The following is a 15,314-nucleotide window of genomic DNA, read 5'->3' as shown; positions in this document are numbered from 1 at the left end:
TATAACTCTATAGCTTTTATTGTTGTTTCTTCCTAGTCTTTGCCTTGAAAAATAAATCATATTAAAAAGCACAAAATAACTAAATATCAAGTTAACTTAGTTATTACTTCAGTCCTAGGTCTTTGAATTCCCTCAAAAACACCTCAACATGAACACACCATTATATCCTCAGTGATTCATAGGGATAGTACCATACATCACTTCTTTCATGTTTCTTGAACAGTACTATTTCAAAAAGAATCAGTTTTCTTCCATTTAGGCCCCCAAAAGCAAAATCATTATGGCTAATTAACCGTAGTAGACATAAGCAGTTATTGAAAAAATTACAAATAGCTTTATAGAAGAAAATCTGATTTTCATCATATACATAATTGTTTCACCCAAAGAAAGCAATATATGCAAAATTATATTTAATAAAAATGATATATGCCTTAGAAAGGGGAAGTTTTAAATGCATAAGTAATGAAGACAATAGTTATTGCCCAAAGCACAAGAATCTTTGTGGAACATTTTGCAAACACCCACACTAACAGCACCAAATTTACTCCTTAGGAATTACAAAGTAGAAGATTTATAACACAAACTAAAAATACAATTTTACAAGAATATATTAAAAGTCCTTATGAAGCCTATAAAACTGCAACTATAAAGGCAGTTCTTGGCACTTTACCATCCATTCTTACACTACCCTTTTTTTTTTCCAGATTACAGAACTGCTGCTCAAGGTGGCATAGGAAGAGCTGTGGTAAGAGGGTAAAATGCAGGAGCCACCCTTGGGATGCCACCAGAAGGCTCTGCGACCATCAACCCTTGTAACCTCAACTTTTAGAGCGATTATCTGTGATCATATACACAACTTGAAGATAGAACATTATATTTTTCTACTACTTCCAACTCCAAAAGATTTGGGCTTACAAGACAGATTTTCAAAGATTTTTCCTTTATGGGCCACCATCTCCATTTTACCTATCCTTTCTATAAAAGCAAGACAATGTTTTGTTTAGAAAGGTGAATATTAGTTTATCCTACAATCCATGGAGAACTGGTACTTTCAGCCAGCAAAAAAAACCACCACATACACAAAAACTTCTTAAAAAAGAGATAAGGATTTTTTTGTGTGTGTAAAAACGCTCAATTACTTCCAAGATTGCTTTTAACTCCAAACTTATTTCCAGAAGTAAATTTCAAACTAAAAGTAGAAAATTTTCTTTCAATCACAAGTTCACAGTGATTTTAGTGCCATCTACAGTTAGTTAATCATGAAAACAAGTTTAAAAATTTTAATCCTAATTTACTGATATTAAAATTTTAATTTGGCACTTCTTGTCAAAAATAGCAGTCCAATGTAAAATTAAGCTATGTAGGAAACAGCAATAGCCTTAATTTTGTTTGATACTAAACAGAAAGACTTAAGCAAGTACTAAATAACACCGAAACAAGATACTCTAAATTTTTTGAAGGGAGAATCTCATATATTGGATTTGAATTAATGTATATAGGTGCACCAGTTTTAACTCTTTAACATTTTATAAAGAAGCTAGTCGGTATTAACAATGGGAAGAAGCTGCTGCTACCTGCTAAATCAAATTTTAAATGTACTGACATAAAAAAGCAAATCTAAAAGAAACTTTAGAGCCCTCAGATGATAGCTTCTTGACCAAGGAATCATTAGTTTATCATGTTCACAGTTCAGATAAGCTTAAAAATGGAAATGGGAAACCTCAATCAAAGAGTAAACAGCTTCTATATTAAAGTACTATAAAAGAAGTTTTTCAAAATATTTCCCACTACCTTTTTTTTGGCCCTTAAAGAAGGTTAAGAATAGAAAAATACTCTAGTAAAGAAGTGTAGTAACGAATACTCTATGAAATCAAAAGAAGATACAGGAACAACTGTATTAGGCCTTCCTTTTTTCCTGCACAACTCCAAGCATTATCATCTTCTATCAGCTTTCCATTTTTAGGACATTCTTAGGAACAGAATGTCCCTTATCTGAACTTTATCAGATCATGTTGGAAATCTGTTTTTTCAGAAAAATTTAAAATGTGAGATTTAGTTTATATGAATAATTTACTCATTTAAAGACAGGGAAGCGCCATTCATACTCCTCCATTCAGAAAGATGACTTACTTTTTCTGGTAAACCATGAATAAAATATTCCTCCAATATACATGGCACAACTGTAGAGATTTACTTCCAATCAAAAGCATTAAAATTCATGCTAACCAATTATGTTTCATATTTTATATCATAGGATTTTGGTAAAAATAGGTTTTGGAGTAACTTTAGATAAGAATACAACTAAAAGTATGCCAAAGATCTTTCAGATGAGAAATAAGTAAGGTTTTGGTTGTGCAAGCATGTACATGTAAAGGAGATTTTTAAAAAGCAAATTTAGCATTCTGACGTTTCCTGAGTGATAATCTCATAAATTTCGGTAGAAATGACAGCAATACTGGGTTAATTCAATTATGCATAGAGATCTCACAAGGTTTGAGGTTTTTCTTTTTTTACAATGCTGGCTCAACAGCAAATCACTTATCTCTATACAATATCAGAAAACAATGGTACCTCTCTCAAATTGGCTCAAAGAGCAACAGTAAAAGGAAAAGCAACCATACAATGGTTTACTCAAACCAACTGCTTTCCATGCCAAGGGTACACCTAGTCCTAGTCTATGAACAATTTTTAAATGTTCATCAACAGCTTATGTTCCAATCTAGCTTTGGTAAACTGAGCCCCCAAATTTGTTAAGAGTCAAAGCCAATTTCTTTTCTGAAAATGACAATGTATTTTGAAAATAAAGTACATCTTCAAGTTATGTCTTTTAAGTACCATTCTTCAAATCCAGGATATGTGCTGAATGCTGAGGCAGCTGTTAGAGCTTACCAGTTACTATAACATTAAAATTAATAAATCCCAAATTGACAGAATTCTAGCATTAAACTTGGTTTAACTATACCATCTTTCTCATGAACAGCGCTTCTCTGTTTAAGAAAAGCTCATCTCTGAATTATGCCTACTCACATGAAAAACTGGGAACCATTGGTATGTTTCCCTCGATTTGCCATTGACAAAAGGAACGCTCTGTCATGTTTGAGAATAAAGTTTTCATCTGTTTGAAGAAAACACAAATTTGTCAGTTTCCAATTACAAGCGACTTTTAAAGTGTAACGTTCACAGTAATAAATAGAAAGCAAAGGATGAAATTCCTCTTCTGGTCAGTACAGATACTTGACTGAATATTTAGAAAAAAAATTTTTTAACTACCCAAGTAACAAAAGCAATAAAGTAGTAAAAAAATACTAAAGCCTTGAGGAAAAGAACATGTATTTAATACTTTATACAAACAGCCTTAGAACAGTCACTTTTAGTAGTAACATATTTTGGCTACATGATATTTAAACTATTAACTTTGAGGGAAAACTAGTAAAGAAATTTTAGAGAAATCTCTATAGTAAAGCTCATTTCTTTCAAATTTCCAATTATCCTGCCTACTGCACTATACATGGAAAAGTTTAATAATTCTCTTATTTTCTATATGGTAAATTTATTACTTAATTATTTAATATGTAGTTACTTTTAATTATAATTACTTATTACTTAATTCAACTGAATTAAAGCTAGACTATGAGCATAAAAACCAAAAAATTACATAAATTAAGTTGTAAGGACATGCCTAAATTAAATTAAGTATGTGGATTCCTTCTAATCAATAGGATCAAAAGTTATCTAAGGAAGAAAGTCCTGTAGAAACAAAAGTTAAATGGCAAAATACAATTTTAAGATACACAAGTATCTGCCACAGGGAATAACCACATTAAAGTGGCCTACAGCATTAGTTTCCAATTGCTACATGCTAATAGAACCAGCCAAAGAGCTGTTTCCTACTAGTTCAAAGGAAAAACTCTGTCATAAAAATTACCTAGAGATCCTTTTAATTCCAGCAGAAATATACTGAAAACTAATTTCAATTTCCTTTTAACATTCATACAAACAAATCTCTCTTTAGAACAAACAGAAACATAGAAAACTTTAAAAAATGATTACCTTGGGAACAGGCTTCTGAAAAAGAGTAGTAATCCATTTTCCCCCAAAAGAAATATAAAAGACTATTATAACACTGAAGCTATCATGGCATTAAAACCTAGTAATATTGGTTCCCATTACAAATCTCTGCAACTGACTTTTCTAAGGCTTTTTGGGGCAAGTGCAATAGTTAGACTTATGCAAATGCTACTACTGTAGGAATAAAACACAATCATATAGTTCTAGTATACAAAAGAAAACATACAAACCTTTGAGAAAGGAGAAAATACCAACTTTTTCTACCAAAGAAATTGCTTGGTTTAGGGAAAAAAAAAAACAGCTAGATTGTTTTCCCTGATGTGGAACTAACAACCCATTGGGAAAAGAAAAAAGACACAGATGCATGTATGAAACAGTGTAAAGAATTTTCCAAGTCTTCAAGCAAAATAAGAAATCCAGCCACAACCTGACCCAGACTGTCCATAAATTTATTAGGAAGGGTGCAAGGGAACAGAATTGGAATTTGTGTTACTGAGCTTCGTTCTCTTACCTTTTCATTTTGCAAAAGACCACATTCTCTATAAACAAAAGAATATGTTGACAGTTTTAGGCAGGAAGATAGGAGTTTTCATGTATATAGTTGCCTAACCTCCATGCTGAAAGTCATGTTTAACGATAAAGTTAGCCTTAATTAATCTTGTCAATTAAAAGTTATATATTACAATATAATTTATCCCCAAGTTCATGCAAATAAAGTATTTCATGCAGCATTAGTTTCATGCAAAAAGTGAACTATAAGTAAACCTCTTCTCATTAAAAGTACATGATCAAACCTGCTTTAATATCAGAACTGAAACAGAAGACCATAAAATATTAAGTCTTACCTTTAAAATATCCACCATAAATTGATTCTCCACCTTTTCCATTACCTGTAAATAATGAGCTACATTAAGCTATAATGAAAATTAAAAATAAACTAATACATATAAATTACTTTTTATGGTTTAAATTTGCTAACATCTTGTAATTGCTGCAGATAATCAAAATTCTAAGAATTCTTAATTAACCTCATCTTTAAACTATAAGTCCAATCTTATTACAATAAACACTATTAAAAAAGTTATCTCCATAACCCATTTATTTCAAACAGTAATCACACCAACAAAATTCTAGAAGAATAGGAACAATTGGACAGTAGTTTGGCATTCATTGTAAGCAAATTGACCAAGTAATTATATTACTAAAATTGCATAAAAACAAAATAAAATGTCTTAGTATTTTGTTTTTCAAAAATTCTAGGTCTACAATATTCACTCATCTAACAACTCTTCACTGACCACCTAATATTTACATCATACTATAAGTGACAAAATATTTACAATTAAAAGTAATAATAAGAGACTTTAGAAACTGGTAGATGGAGTTATTAGGAGCACAACTTTTAGCTCTACCTTCACTGAAGTCCCCACCCTGAATCATAAAGTTTTTAACCACACGATGGAATGTAGAACCTTTATAACATAACTTCTTCCCAGTTGTTTTTCCAAGGCCTTTCTCCCCTGGAAAAAAGAGAAATGAAGTTTAGCTACAAACATATCCTTCCATGAAAAGTATTATTCAATTAGTCCTTTGTCAATCCCTCCTGTGTTTGGGCACTGTAAGAGATATAAGAAGTAGACAGTGTGACAATTTAATATACATACAAACCAAAATAAATAACACAAAGCAGCATATAAATGTTAAATTGTGTGGTACAGACTCTACACACTACCAGAGAAAAGAAAGATTAGAAACGACTATTACTCCAGTAAAAGAATATAATCAAGGAGTTGGTACAAAGATTGTGTGTGTATGTAAGTGCATCCAAGTATAGATTTTAAAAATTCAATTTGCTATTTTTTTTTTTTTTGTGAGGAAGATCAGCCCTGAGCTAACATCCATGCCAATCCTCCTCTTTTTGCTGAGGAAGACTGGCCCTGGGCTAACATCTGTGCCCATCTTCCTCCACTTTATATGGGACGCCACCACAGCACGGCCTGACAAGCAGTGCATTGGTGTGCGCGCAGGATCTGAACCCCAGGCCACCAGCAGTAGAGCGCGTGCACTTAACCACTATGCCACGGGGCCAGCCCGGCTATTTCTATTTTTAAAGTAACATTATAGACGTTTTTCCTCCCAATTTTTTCTACTTGTTAAAAATGTAAATCCACAAACACTGCACGATTTCACTCATGTGCAAGATAAACCAACACACAGACAGACAGAACTGTTTGGTGGTTACCAGGGGCAATGGGGGTGGGGGGTAGGCACAAGGCGTGAAGGGATGCATTTATATGGTAACTGACAAACAATAATGTACATCAAAAATTTCACAATAAAGGGGAAAAAAGCACACAGAGGAAAACTACACATTACATTCAAGAAAACAACATTAATAATGATGGCTGGATTCTTATGAAAAATAATGGAAGCCAAAAGACAATGGAAAACATCATTAACGTGTTGAAAGAAAAAAATCCTGCCAACCTAAAATTCTATACCCAATAAAAATATCCTTCACAAATGAAAGTAAAATAAAGACATCTTAGACAAAAAAAATTTAAAAAAAATAAATCCAATTATGTATAACAAAGAACAACTTCATAATATGTTTTGCCTTGCTATCTTCTAATCCTAAATTTCTTGTGAAATCTGGAATGCTAAATTTGTTCAAAGCACTGAAATTTGTAAAATTATAACAAATCGGTTTTGAATATGCTATTATTTTATAAACTACAATGTATAGAAAAGATTTCATTACATATAGTACTTTCTTTTTCATTTTTGAGACCATTTCTTTTTCCTTTCTTCCCTTTAAGAAATACTTTCCTGATTTCATATCAGCGCATTACTTTTTAAGGAAAATATCTATTCTGTTAAATGTTATTTCACAGCCCATCACTTTATGGGGAAAATATCTACTCCATTAAGCAAAGTAAAACCGTTAAGTTATGACTTCTCATTGGAAATAATTTAATAATTCATTTACCTGAGCATAGGCAAAGGAAGTTTTTGCATGTTTTTGGACATATGTCTGAGAAGAGCTGAAACATAATGCGACCAACTGAAATAAAACACATGAAAAAAAACGTCAGCAAGTTGATTAAATATACCACATTTTATATCAGAAGGAATAAAATAGATAAATAGAATTAACAAATTGAAAGGTCTATTTTTGTAATTCATTTTAATTTGTTAAAAGATTTAACTGGGCAATGCAAACAAGAACTCTACTCTATTTGTTAATGTTAGAATTCATGTGCAGCCAAAGTGGTTTCAGCCCTAAAACTAGGATTTTAAGTGTCTTTTAAAGGGGGCATATATTATTAGAACCCTTTTAGTACAGTCCTCTACCTGAACTATTAATCTTCTTTAAAAATACTCTTGATAATAGTTGTTTAATCTATGCTTGAACACCTCCAGTGATGAGAGCACATCATATCATAAGACAGTCATTGGCCAGTCCTGTTAGAAGAAAGTTCTTTTGTCCTCTATATTCAGCTTTCTACATTTATGCAAGAACTGTTTATAGTCAACTTCCTGAATTGCCACCTACAACTAAAACTCACATTCTATTCCCTGAGAGAGCAGAAAGAGAATAGGTTATGGTTCCTAAAAACAACAACAACAACCTACAATAAACAGGAAATGAGAAGGAGCAATGCAAATTCGATTTAACTATACGCCATAGAGAAGTCCTTCATAAACTTTTTGGTCTCAGGACTCCTGTAAACTCTTAAAAATTACTGAGCTTTTAAAATATGGGTTCTATCTATTGCTATTTACCATTTTATAAATTAAAACTCAGCAATTTTTAAAACACAAAAATACACATGCACATATTCCATCAGCTGATGACATCATTACATATTGTGTAATCTGTGGAAAACTCGACTTTTAAAAATGAGAATGCCAAAGACAACTCATCTTATAAAAATAGTTTTGACTTCACAGACCTCCTAAAAGGGCCTCTATAAAATAAGAAATGGGATTTTGATTTATAATTACTTTCCTGAGTCCCCTTTCCCCTTATCCTACAAAACCTTTTCCATTATGAACATTTTTATTTACTCAAAGGGACTTATAGAATAAATCAAAATTAACTGTGGATCAAGCCTAAGTCATTTTCAGTACAGACACAAAATGATTTGATTCACTCTGTATCACTAAGATTTTAATTTATTCCTGGCCATGTCAGTTCCCTAGAGGACAAAGCAAAGCCACTGCATAACAGACATCCTTAAATGATAAAATGTGGGATAATGGCATCATATAAGAAGACTTTCTTGTGTCAACACTCTGCCTATAGCTTTAATGGAGCCAAATTTTAAAGTAATTATAAAACCTTCTAGCTGATCTTGATATCTCAGGGAATGAAGAAAAAGATAAGAAAAGAAAGCAAAAAGGAAGACAGCAATGTATCTAAAGTCATTTCAGAATTTTTAAAAATGCATGTATTATCAGTAATACTAAATACCACTCTTTGTATTTACACAGAAATATTTTACTAGTGTGATAAAAGTTATTTTCATCAATCCTCATAAATCCCTGGGAAATGACTGGCTAGGTGGGTATCAAGTTCAAAATCATCTAGCTCTGTAGACTAGAACATATTTAGATCTTTGGAATCCCTGTAAGATGGTTACTTTTCAGGATAGAAGATATAATCAAAGCAATCAAAACTCAGACTTTTCTTTTAGGACTACAGTAACTTCAACATCCAAGTATTTTTTCAAAACCTTTAATGCCTCCAAATGAAAACTGGTGAAAGTTTCAAATGTTTTTAGTTTCTCCTTTACAGATGATTAGGAGTTATGAACCCTCTAGTGGTACAATAAATTTGAAAACAGTTAAATATGATTACTACACTTCCCGATCTAATATTCAGAGAGGGATAGCTAACCACAATGATTTTTTAAAAAAGTACTCACCTCTAGTAGCTTACCCTCTAACTTGATGAAGAAAAAAAATTTCTATTGACCTCTCAATCTTATAGGGCAGGGGTTAGAGTAGAAGTTTTGTCTCCTCTATGGCATTATATTGTTAAGAGCAAAAGAAAAAACACAACAAAACCAAATTGTTTTGGCCTCAATACCATGGTGCAAGGTTAAAAACACTACCAAATCCAGAAAAATAATTTAAAAATCCATGGAAAGAACAGATTAACCCAATTGGGCTTATAAGGCATGACAAAGGCTAGGAACATTCAGACACTGTCAGTCTCGGTTGAGACTGCTTTCTCAATTTAAAATGTTTGTATATGTACAATTTGAAGAGTTTAAACACATAAAGCAAGGTCAAAGTTTTCTATTAGAAAAAAGGAAAAAATAAAAAGATTATGATTTTCTACAAATAGGTATACTAGTATTAATTCCCTTCAGATTGAATCAAAAATACTTAGACTGACGCAGGGTACAAAATCAATCTACAAAAATCAGTTGCATTTCTGTATGCTAAAAACGAACTAACAAAAAGAGAGCTCCAAAAGATAATACCATTTACAATTGCAGCAAAAAGAATAAAATACCTAGGAATAAATCTTACCAAGGAGGTGAAAGACCTATACAATAAAACCTACAAGACATTATTGAAAGAAATCGATGATGACATAAAGAAATGGAAAGACATCCCATGCACATGGATTGGAAGAATAAACATAGTTAAAATGTCTATATTACCTAAAGCAATCTACAGATTCAATGCAATCCCAATCAGAATCCCAACGACATTCTTCACGGAAATAGAAAAAAGAATACTAAAATTCATATGGGGCAATAAAAGACCCCGAATAGCTAAAGCAATCCTAAGAAAAAAGAACAAAGCTGGAGGCATCACAATCCCTGACTTCAAAACATACTACAAAGCAACAGTAATCAAAACAACATGGTACTGGTACAAAAACAGACACACAGATCAATGGAACAGAACTGAAAGCCCAGAAATAAAACCACACATATACGGACAGCTAATTTTCAACAAAGGAGCTAAGAACATGCAATGGAGAAAGGAAAGTCTCTTCAATAAATGGTGTTGGGAAAACTGGACAGCCACATGCAAAAGAATGAAAATGGACCATCTGCTATCACCATTCACAAAAATTAACTCAAAATGGATCAAAGACCTGAAGGTGAGACCTGAAACTATAAAAGTCATAGAAGAAAATATAGGCAACACACTATTTGACACTGGTCATAAAGGAATCTTTTTGGATGACATGCCTACCCACACTAGGGAAACTAAAGAAAAAATAAGCAAGTGGGACTTTATCAAATTAAAGAGCTTCTATAAGACAAATGAAACCAGAATCAAGATGAACAGACAACCCACCAGCTGGGAGAAAATATTTGCAAAACATGTATCTGACAAGGGGTGAATCTCCATAATATATAAAGAACTCACACAACTGAACAACAAAAAAACAAACAACCCAATCAAAAAATGGGCAGAGGAAATGAACAGACACTTCTCCAAAGCAGATATACAGATGGCCAATAGGCACATGAAAAGATGTTCAACATCACTAATCATCAGGGAAATGCAAATCAAAACAACACTAAGATATCACCTCACGCCCGTTAGAATGGCTATAATCACCAAGACAAAAAACAACAAATGTTGGAGAGGATGTGGAGAAACAGGAACCCTCATACACAGCTGGTGGGAATGCAAACTGGTACAGCCTCTATGGAAAACAGCCTCTATGGAAATTCCTCAAAGAATTAAAAATAGAAATACCCTATGATCCAGCTATCCCACTACTGGGAATCTATCCAACGAACCTGAAATTAACAATCCAAAGAGGCTCATGCACCCCTATGTTCACTGCAGCATTATTCACTATACCCAAGAAGTGGAAGCAACCTAAGTGTCCCTCGACTAATGATTGGATCAAGAAGATGTATATATATATATATATATATATACACACACACACACACACACACAATGGAATACTACTCAGCCATAAAAAAAGACAAAATCGTCCCATGTGCAACAACATGGATGGGCCTGGAGGGTATTATGTTAAGTGAAATAAGACAGAAAGAGAAAGACAACACTGTATGATCTCACTCATATGTGGAATATAAACCAACACATGGATAGAGAAAACTGTACTGTGGTTACCAGGGGAAATGGGGGTAGGGGGTGGGCACAAGGGGTGAAGGGAGACATATATATGGTGATGGACAAACAAAAATGTACAACCCAAAATTTCACAATGTTATAAACTATTAAAACATCAATAAAAAAAAATACTTAGACTGAAACTATAAAATACAGACCAGTATATATTAACTTGAACTAATAAAGCTCATTAGCAAGACAAACAAGAGGTTTTCAACAAATGTTTTTCAATTGAATTGCATTATTTTATAGAAAACAGATACATTTTTTAAAAAATCAAAAAAGAAAATATTCTGAAGGTGTAGTCTTTAAAGAAAAAACAAGTCAGTGTGGGTTAGTAGTCTAGTTATTTTCAGTGATGGCAGGCATAAACTGTGATTATAAAACATAGAAAAGAAAAACAGAAACTATAGTTACATAAGGAAAAGACTGGGAGTGAATTTGCAGGAGAGAAGATTCTCTGGCTCCCAAACTGATGAAAAACATGAGTGTGACCATAACACCATTTCCCAAGAGTAAATGCCTGAGGTTTATCGTCTTTTGTAATGAGTTAACAAACTCTGCTGATGCCTCTTTGAAAACTAATGCTGCTTTTGAATGAATGAACAGGATCTCAGGAATATTTGTTACTCAACACTACTTATATTTTAGTGGGACTTAGTAATCTTTTAGAATCAGTCATTACTGTCAATAATGTTATCTTTTATATATACTAAGATTTATTCCAAGGAATTACTGGTATTCTAATAAATACACTGGTCTATAACGGTAAGACTAAAATCTGCAACTGGTTAGTATAAACATTAGTATGGTGTTTTTAGAGTAAAAAACACATGGCTAAGCACAAAAACGACACAGAGCAGGAATGGCTTCTGACCTTAATTTCAACATACCAGCATGCAGATCCTTAAAAATAACTAAGACAGGGAACATAGAGAGATTAATCAGGTAATATCAATACATTTTATTTATTTATTTATTTTTAATTTTTATTTATTATTTATTTTTTTCCCCCAAAGCGCCAGTAGATAGTTGTATGTCATAGTTGCACAGCCTTCTAGTTGCTGTATGTGGGACGCGGCCTCAGCATGGCCGGAGAAGCGGTGCATCGGTGCACGCCCGGGATCTGAACCCAGGCCACCAGCCGTGGAGTGCGCGCACTTAACCGCTAAGCCACGGGGCCGGCCCAATCAGGTAATATCAATACATTTTAAATGTTAGCTACAAAGAGGAAAAGCCAAGACATGCCTATGCCATGCTGTAATCCTGATTTGGCCACTAGGTGGCAGGAATAAAATTAGCAAATACACAGAATCTGGATAAAATTGAACATCATGTTTCAATAATGTTATTGCTCCTTGTTCTCAGAAACAGCTGTTCTGGAATTGCAGGTGCAGTGGTGAAAAAGGAGACATACATCACGGACATAAAAGATATGGTAGTTGGAAAAGTGAGCAATGGTTGAAAAAAATATTGTGGAAGATGACACACTACAGAAGGCAAAGAAAATCACATTTACAATCACAAGTAAGGGATGAAGATAAGAGCAAAGATAGAAACAGATTATACTGGGTAGACAGAGCAAAATCTAAGAGGAAATTAACGGATGGGTGTAGTATTTCAACAAAACCAGGCCATTTACTCAAACATTATTTACTGAGATCCTCCCCATGTGTCAGATTGTCTAACAGTATATAAGGCACAGTGCTGTTTGGGGGAGCTCATATCTTAGCTGGGAAGGACAGATACAAATTGCTATACAATGGGATGAGCCATCAAGTGGTATGAACAAAGTGCACTTATATCCACCCCTTGGCGTTACTGATGTGTATAAGGTCAGAGGGATACAGACTGTGTCTGATTTATTCACCAATCTATTCCCATTGCTTTGTACCGTAGCTCGTACAGAATAAGTGCTCAATAAATATTTGAATAATAACAATAAAAACACTTGAAACAAAATTATTCCAAGATAAAGATTAACAAAATATAAATGAAGGAATATCTAAATATACAGATCATTATATACCAGGAAAAGTTATTACAAGTGGCACAACATCAAGACACAGCTTAACAAAATCTATCTATTTTCAGAGATATAAAGGAAAAGAATACTACCAGCATCCAGGTGGTAGAATCATGTCACCCACAAAGAAAAAGAAATTAGGCTGGCTTCAGACACCTCACATTAAAAACTAGAGATAACAGAATGCTGTCTACCATCTTAAAGGAACCAATATGCTGTGAACAAAAAAATTCTACACTTAGCAAAGGAAATACAATAATCAGATTTTATCTTGAAAAATCCATTTGAAATATAACCCTAAGATATGACTCAAAGAATTAATGAGAAAAAGCAGTAAGAAAAGAGTGGCATTGAGCACACGAATCTATTACAACACAGAATTAAACCTAAATAACTATGGTAATTATGGTTATAAAATAAAATATAAATGTTACAGCTAGTGGGAAACAAAGTAGGTAACAGTGAATTTTTTTGCTATTTCTAGTTACCTTCTAAAAAATGTTTTTTCTTTTGAATATGTAATGTTTTCATGATTCAAAAACCAAATAGCAGAAAAAATTAAAGAATGAGAAGTCTTGTTCCTACCCCTGTCAACAGTTAATTACTTTCATTAATTTCATATTTTCCAGTTTCTTTTTGTACACACAATATTGATATATTATTCTTTTTCTTTTTTTTAAAGAGGTAGCATAGTTGCTAAGAGAGTATATCTTCAAAGGTCTCATCACAAGAAAAAAAAATTTGTAAGTGTGTGGTGATAGATGTTAAGATGACTTATTGTGGTGATCATTTTGCAATATATACATATATCAAACCATTATGCTATATACCTGAAACTAATATAATGTTATACGTTAATTATATCTCAATTTAAAAATAAAATAAAATGAGCAATTCCTTAGTTAAAAAAAGGCAGCATATTATGCAGATTATGCTTTATTCACTTAATGAATATATTATGTAGAGCTTTTCATGTCTAGAATATAAAACTAATTTAAACTGAAGGGAGGCTGTAAGGAATCACAGTACATACTGTATCAATAAAAACCAACAAGAGGGGATTGAGTTAGTGAGACAAACTACATTTCCTCATATTTCATAGTGGGAGTCAACAGGCAGACTTTGCTGAAGTAGATAAAAGAGGAAACATGGGTTTAGGTATACTTAAACATGTAATCACCAGTAGAACTAAAAATATATTAAACATCTTTCAAATTACTGTGGTGGAGCAACCCACAGTAAAAAGATATAAAACAAAGGAAAGGAAAGAGCAAGAAAACATAAATAAGATATAAGATAAGTAAGAGAAGACCAAAACAGCTCTATAATTATTTAGGCACATAAAGCTTTTTTCATGATATGTCAATCAGCACCCAGCTAAAAGTATCCTGCAGACAGTACAAGCAAAAATTCCTAAGAGAATTTTATTTATTGGCTCATGTAGTTACTTGACAAGGATATTGTTGCAGATCAGAGAATCAAAGAGCTGTAAGAACCAGGACGTCGGGGAATGAGGCCAGATCTTAGAGCCGCCAAGTCTCACACAGCAAAAAGCGCTGAATACTTCTTTGTCCCTATCAATGTAACAGCCCTAAATACTTTCATTAATGAATAAGATAAATTAATCACTCAAGTCAGGAAGATAAAAAAGCAATAAACAAACCTATGGAAAATATAAAAAAGGTTTTCATAAAAGTAAAAGCAGAAATAAATGAATTAGAAGACAGAAAAATATTAGATTTGATAAATAAATCCCAAAGCTAGCTCTTTTGGAGGAAAAATAAAATAAAGAAGGAATACCAAAATTCAGTAAAAGGAATTATAAGAAAATATGGGTTACAACTCCATGCTGATACAGACTAAAAAACAGACCCAAGAAAGAAACTAAAATGTGGTTAAGTAACTATCCAAAAGAGTGCTGTTAAATAACTCTTCAGTATGGGTAAATTACTTCTAATCTTTGAGTAACGTTAAAGTGTAATATCATCTCTACTGTTTCAGGGCACAGCAACAGATGAAAAGCTTAACAAATTTTATAAAGCAAATTACATCGAAACCAAAGCCTGAGAAAGATGATATAAAACAAATTTAAAAA

General features: G+C 32.7%; 1 protein-coding gene across 8 annotated transcripts in view; it reads right to left on the bottom strand.

The window, feature by feature from the left end:
- NKTR (natural killer cell triggering receptor) overlaps nt 1-15,314 on the bottom strand; it is a 57,727-nt gene that overhangs the window by 26,570 nt on the left and 15,843 nt on the right. For 6 of the 8 annotated variants that reach the window (XM_087430797.1, XM_087430798.1, XM_014790960.2 and 3 more), the window contains 4 exons: nt 7,058-7,132; nt 5,481-5,588; nt 4,914-4,958; nt 3,028-3,115 (listed from right to left, as the gene is read on the bottom strand). In XM_087430797.1, the coding sequence (XP_087286923.1) occupies nt 3,028-3,115; nt 4,914-4,958; nt 5,481-5,588; nt 7,058-7,132 (316 nt within the window). Of the gene's footprint in view, nt 1-3,027; nt 3,116-4,579; nt 4,608-4,913; nt 4,959-5,480; nt 5,589-7,057; nt 7,133-15,314 lie in introns of those variants that run through there. The other 2 variants (XM_087430802.1, XM_014790958.2) reach the window with 2 other exon arrangements.

The sequence above is a fragment of the Ceratotherium simum genome, chromosome 5, assembly GCF_057802395.1.
Source record: "Ceratotherium simum simum isolate JZ-2026a chromosome 5, ASM5780239v1, whole genome shotgun sequence".
In the NCBI taxonomy this organism is placed as follows: Eukaryota; Metazoa; Chordata; class Mammalia; order Perissodactyla; family Rhinocerotidae; genus Ceratotherium; species Ceratotherium simum.
The sequence above is the reverse complement of the archived record's forward strand: the minus strand, read 5'-3'. Positions and strand labels throughout refer to the sequence as shown.